Source organism: Pterocles gutturalis, unplaced genomic scaffold (assembly GCF_000699245.1).
Source record: "Pterocles gutturalis isolate BGI_N339 unplaced genomic scaffold, ASM69924v1 scaffold6430, whole genome shotgun sequence".
Lineage (NCBI taxonomy): Eukaryota > Metazoa > Chordata > Aves > Pterocliformes > Pteroclidae > Pterocles > Pterocles gutturalis.
Window position 1 is genome coordinate 1 of NW_010145746.1, and position 6,437 is coordinate 6,437.

At 42.0% G+C, this 6,437-nt stretch overlaps 1 protein-coding gene across 1 annotated transcript; it reads right to left on the minus strand.

The window, feature by feature from the left end:
• Positions 1-3,393: 3,393 nt before the first annotated feature.
• On the minus strand, positions 3,394-3,779 carry MBLAC2 (metallo-beta-lactamase domain containing 2; the record flags this gene model as incomplete). Its single annotated transcript, XM_010085479.1, has 1 exon — positions 3,394-3,779. A coding segment is annotated over one exon (386 nt), but the record flags the coding sequence as incomplete, so codon positions are not given.
• Positions 3,780-6,437: the final 2,658 nt, after the last annotated feature.

The following is a 6,437-nucleotide window of genomic DNA, read 5'->3' on the forward strand; positions in this document are numbered from 1 at the left end:
GATGCTGAATTAGGATTTGACTTCTGGGAGATAAAGCTTTTCCCTTAAAAGACCAGAAGAAGAAGGCCTTGCCCTTAAGCAAAATGGAAGAGGAGTTGATGGAGGACCTGACACGGCCGGAAGGAGAACTGATTGGAATGAAAACAAGGGATTGAATCTGCTAGAAAGTAGTGTGTTGTTTTTAGTTAATAGCCAATAAAAAGTTCTGTAGATGACGTATTCAGTGTAGTAAAAGACTACAAAAGTAGTTGTAAAAGAGCAATAAAGTGATTTTTCTTCACCACCTACCGGAGTTTGCTCTTTTATCCCGCCGCAGCACCCCATGGTGACTGGCCCAGAAGCTCCGTGCATCCTGGGCATTGACTACCTCAGGAAAGGGCATTTATTTTAAGGACCCAAGAGGGTATAGGTTGGGCTTTGGTATAGCTGCCTTGGAGACTGAGGGAACTGAACAGCTTTCTGCCTTGCCTGGTCTCTCAGAGGACCCCTCCGTTGTGGAGTTGCTGAATGTTGAAGAACAACAGGTACTGATCGCTACCACAACAGTGCATAGAAGACAGTACCGTACCAACCGAGACTCTCTGATCCCCATTCATGAGCTAATTCATCGATTGGAGAGCCAAGGGGTGATCAGCAAGACCTGTTTACCTTTTAACAGCCCCATATGGCATGGCCAGTGCTCTATCTCTACACTGACTCATGGATGGTGGCAGATGCCCTGTAGGGGTGGCTGCAGCAGTGGAAGCAGAGCAACTGGCAGTGAAGAGGCAAACCCATCTAGGCTGCCTCATTGTGGCAAGATATTGTTGCCTGAGTAGAGAAACTGGTTGTGAAAATGCGTCACATAGATGCTCATGTACCCAAGAGTCGAACGCATATGAGGAACATCAAAACAACCAGCAGGTGGATCAGGCTGCTAAAACTAAAATGTCACAGGTGGATTTGAATTGGCAACATAAAGGTGAATTACTTATAGCCTGTTGGGCCCATGATGCCTCAGGCCATCAAGGAAGAGATGCAACATACAGATGGGCTCGCGACCGAGGGGTGGATTTAACCATGGACATTGTTGCACCAGTTGTTCATGAATGTGAAGCTTGTGCTGCAATCAAGCAAGCCAAGCAGTTAAAGCCTCTCTGGCATGGAGGACGATGGCTGAAATATAAATATGGGGAGGCATGGCAAATAGATTACGTTACACTTCCATGAACCCGTGAAGGTAAGCGGTGCTTACAATGGTCAAGGCAACCACCGGATGGCTGGAAACATATGCCATGCCACATGCCACTGCCCAAAATACTATCCTCGGCCTTGAGAACCAAGTTCTGTGGCGGCATGGGACCCCCGAAAGAACTGAGTCGGACAATGGGACTCATTTCAGGAACAGTCTCACAGACACCTGGGCCAAAGAGCATGGCATCGAGTGGATGTATCACATTCCTGATCATGCACCACCCTCCGGAAAGACTAAGCGACACAATGGGCTGCTTAAAACTACACTGAAAGCAATGGGTGGTGGAACCTTCAAACATTGGGACGCACATCTAGCAAAAGCCACCTGGTTAGTAAACACAAGAGGATCTACCAATCGAGCTGGCGCTGCCCAGACAAAGCCTCCACGTACTGTAGAAGGGGACAAAGTTCCCGTAGTACACATGAAGAGTATTTTAGGGAAGACAGTCTGGATTATTCCTGCCTCAGGCAAAGGTAAACCCATCTGTGGGACTGCCTTTGCTCAGGGACCTGGGTGCGCTTGGTGGGTGATGCAAGACAATGAGGAAGCCCGATGTGTGCCTCAAGGGGATTTGATTTTGGGTGCGAAAACTGTATAATGCTATTAAAGAACCAATGGTATCTGTGGATCTGGGCATGATGCAGATGGTATGGAATAAGGGGTGGATAATGTCCTGGGTTCAGCTGGGATAGGGTTTATTTTTCACAGAAGCTGGGAGGTGGGCATAGCCAAAGGGATGTTCGATACCTCGATACCATCGTGCCTGGGATACAAGAGGAAGGCTCGCCGGGAGAGGGGTGGGGGTCTTTGTGAAGGTCTTGGCAGTGAGAAGGTTCCATTGTATCAGTGTTTTCATTGTATCCGATATCCTATTATTATATTCTCCTTTTTACTCTTGTTGTATTATTAAAATCTGTCGTTACCTCAACTCACGAGGTTCCACCTTTTTTTTTTTTTTTTTTTTTTTTTTTTTTTCCCCCTTTTCCAAAGGCGGGCGGGGGAGTGGAGGGAGTGACTGTGTGGTGGTGGCCCTGACCCAAGACACAAGTGTATCGGCTGTTTCATCCAGGACCTGCAGTGGGACAAGGTAATGTTAAAGCCTCCATCCTTCACCTACCACAGAGTATTAACAACTGAATTACAATCCAGTCACATAAAAATACTATTAAACACAAATAAAACCTTTAAGCTTGTCATAGTTCTGTTCTCTCAAGTTTACAGAACAATGTACTCTGTAAATAAAATTTATGAGCTCATCAGAAAAGAAAACAAACACATCAAGCAAGGGCTCAATCCACTTTGTACAGACTACTCTAACACATTAATTCATTAGTTCACAGATTCTCTTAATTCCTAACTTGCATGCGTATAAGCAAAACAATTCCCTAGCCGATGGTGGGACTGCTCATTCCTGCAAATGGTGCAGGCATCCCCTGCACCACACTGGAAAGCATGAAAGCCTCAGTAGCCCGTCTGCTGTCAGATCCTCATCAAAAGCCTTTTGGATAAACTGATGTATCTATACCTTCCAGCTTGTAATTTTGGTCTATAGCATTTCCATGTGTTAGCAGATTCTTAAGAAACTGCCAGACAGCTACTTTGCAAAGATGCAGGTGATGACGGGTGCAGCAGACACCAAGCTGAAGGTGACAACAGGTGCAGAATGGCTCTGGTGCCTCTTTCAGCCCACTGAGTCCTGCCTAGGAGCTGTTCTTGCTTTGACCGAGTGGCGCTGCTCCAGCACACACCAGGTCTTACAATGAACTGTTTTAGACCAAAACCTGAGCAGGATTTCAGTGAACAGGCACAAACATAGTGCTACATCAACAAGTTTCCAGACATGAATGTAAAACCTTCATTTTGGCATATATGCATCTGGCAGAATCGTAACAAAAATAAACCTATATTTCAATCACAATATATGTGCAAACATGCTCTGAAAAAATATAAAGAAAAATGGTAGCTTTGGCTAAAGCTACTAGCTTGCGTACTTTTTATAAAAATAGGAGAAAAGTGGACAAAAATACGGAGCATTTTTGCAGGTCATCTGCATCAATTTGCCAGCTCTTTACAAATGCATACTGCTTCTGATTGTATCAACACTTTCACAAGCCACTTGGGTTTTCAGCAGGGAACAGATCACACAAAATGCACCGTCACTAAGAAGTGACTCTCAAATTTGTCATGCGAAGTGCTATGCTTGCAATGGATCTCATGGCACAAGTAGAAATCTTGTGACAAACTCCAGCTTGTGAAATGTAGTTGGAAGCTAACCGATACAGCCTTTCTGCCCCAAATATGTTGAAGTGCCCAGGCAGTACCTTCTCCACGAGACCTCTGTCCACTAACTCCATGAGGCGCTGGCAGCTGGCAATGTAGTCACTTACTCTGCTGTAGGGAAGCCAGTCAATCATGGATCCATCGTACACCACGTCTCCACTGAACAAAATCTTCCGGTCTTTGTCATGTAAGCAAATACTGCCTCTTGAATGACCAGGCATGTGCATGACAGTAAGCTGTCGGTCTCCAAGGCTGATCACATCCCCTGCAAACAAATGTGTACCAGGAAAATGTTTGCATTTATCATGCGTATTAAACACCACAAAGAGTATTACCTACCCATACGCTGAGTTTGTACATACTATATATCCACAACAATGGGAGTAGGACATTTATTTTCTTGGTGAATGCCAAAGAGGCATCTGAAAGATACACCTGACATTAGGGTATTCTCCAGTGATAACAGTTAACACAGGCTTCAGCCGTATTAATTGAATCTATTCCCACCCTAATAAAGTAAAGAATGTGAAAAGAAATGTGTGAGAGAAAATAAACCAGGAAACAATCAGAACACATCTAAGCCAGGTCTCCTTTGAAAGCTTACAAGCAAGTATTTCACAATTTATTATAATTTTACCCTCAATTAATTTGCCTACAATTATACTGCTGTTACTTTTGAAGGGCAAAACGACACAATATAAATTGCTGGAGAAGAACCAAGACTGGCCTCCACATACTTTCTTCATCTCATTCAATCAGATATAATGAAAATAGAACTTTATTAACATTAGGTCATTTTTTTTGCAAGCTTAAATGTGAATGCCTTTTCACTGTACAGCCACTGAACTGGTACTTTCGGCAGAAAGTCAGTCTAGGGATGAAGAACAGGCCAAGTAAGTCTGCTGTTGATTTTAAATAATAATGACAACTTAATTATAAATGTGGAAAACCCATTAATTTATAGGTGGTAAATATGTAAACTTTAGGGCTGTGAAAAAGACCGACATATAAACAACCTTCTCAGAAACAGCTGGTTAACAACTGTATGAAACAATTCTAAAAGAAATAACATTTGGTACCATCATAAACAACGCCTAAAACTGTCAAGTTCCAAGGAGAACAAGAAAAAGGTACCAAACCTCTACAGAATTAGAAAACTGAAAGTTACAGATCTATGTCACACGAGAGACAGGCATGCCATGAATCTCCTCAAGACTCAGAAAGCCTAAAGGTACTTAACTCTTGAAAGGCAGACCTTTTATGACAGGACCTGATGCGCATTGGTACTCAACTGGAAAGGATTACTCAAAACGCTAGAACAGTGTTTGGAAGTCACTGAAGAGCTAACATCTGACCACACTGTACCTAACACGAAAGCAGACCCCTATGTTTGTAGCAGCAGCTAGTTTCAGAATTATCAGAGAGAAATTTTAGCCAAATTATCTTTCAGGAAAACATTGGAAAGCCTGGGTAGGAGTGAGAAATAGATTGTGCAGAAAATGTCTGTACTCGTGAATGAAACCACAGCGGAGATGGTGAAGTTCATGGAGGAAACTGTTCCAGTGGTTTTCAAACTGCTCCTGGCACTGAGTGCAAAGAAACAGAACATGGCATACAAAATTTAAAGAAGAAATGTACAGAATTTAAGAAAAAAAAGGACTAGGACAGCTAAAGGAAACTGTGAGTCTTAAGAGTACACAAGTGACTAGGAAAACTGTAAATTGTAAGGCACAATACAAGTAAATGCAATTTTAGCTAGAACAGCCAAAACAAAAAGTGCTTGAAAGATCTGGTAAGATTAAGGTAATGCAAAAATTAAACTCAACAAATGAAGCAGGCAATGTACAAGTTAAAGCTTTGTCTTTGAACTGTAACACAATAATGCCCCTGCCACATTTTGTATTTTCAGCATTACTGGATATCCTCACCCCACAGCAATTACACGTGCACTGACATCACATGCCACTTCCATCCAGTATGTCTCAATGAACATTATCTTAGAAATTTTCATGTTACTTTGACAGCAAGTGTGCTTTTTCTTTTACAAGACTATTTTAAAAATAATTCATTTTGAAGAAAAACAAATCCAGCTTAAACTTCTGTTGATTGACTGTTGTTAAATGTCACATCAGATCTCTGAAGCCGTCAGGAAGTTCAGTTCTGCTTTTCCAAGCACTTAGGCAGGATGGCTTCATACAGTCAAGAGACCAAGTCCCCTGCAAAAGGTGTCACCTGTGTGTCAGACAGCTACCCTTTAACATCTGCTTCACCATATTGTACAGATAGGTTGTTCTATTGCCAAAATAACCTTGTAATTGTTATCTGTGAGATTAAATGGAATTTTTTTAATCTGTAACAAGCCACCTCTGTAAATGTTACATTTATGTGAATTCTACAAAACAAACCCCATATTATTCGCACTACTACTTCTATAGGTTGCTTTGTTCTTTACATTACTATGCCTTGACAGTTCATAAATAATAAGGGTCACCAGATCCCAGAACTGACTGACATGGTGACATACTGTTAGAAGCCTAGGGCTAAACCTGGCGTGCTCAATTAGTCAGTCACTCTAATTAGTCTTGAGTCTCTTTCTAAGGAAAAAAAACCCTGCATCTACAGGCAAACAGGTGAGGAAAGCCCATGGCATTTTTACACACGTTTCTCAGTCCCTGACAATACTTTCAGAACTGGTAGAAACAATAACTTAAATCTATTATGTACTTTTTTTCCCCATGTTGAGGGTGGCTTGTAGATTCTGCCAAGTGGGTAGCAGAACCTACATAAATGAAAAAATACCAGTGTTCCTCTCCCAAGAGGAGCTCCACACAGCACTACGAGAACACAGGCAAGAAACATGTAACAAAATAATCAAAAACTTTTTTTTTAATTACTTCACCTCAGGCCTTAACACAAATATTAA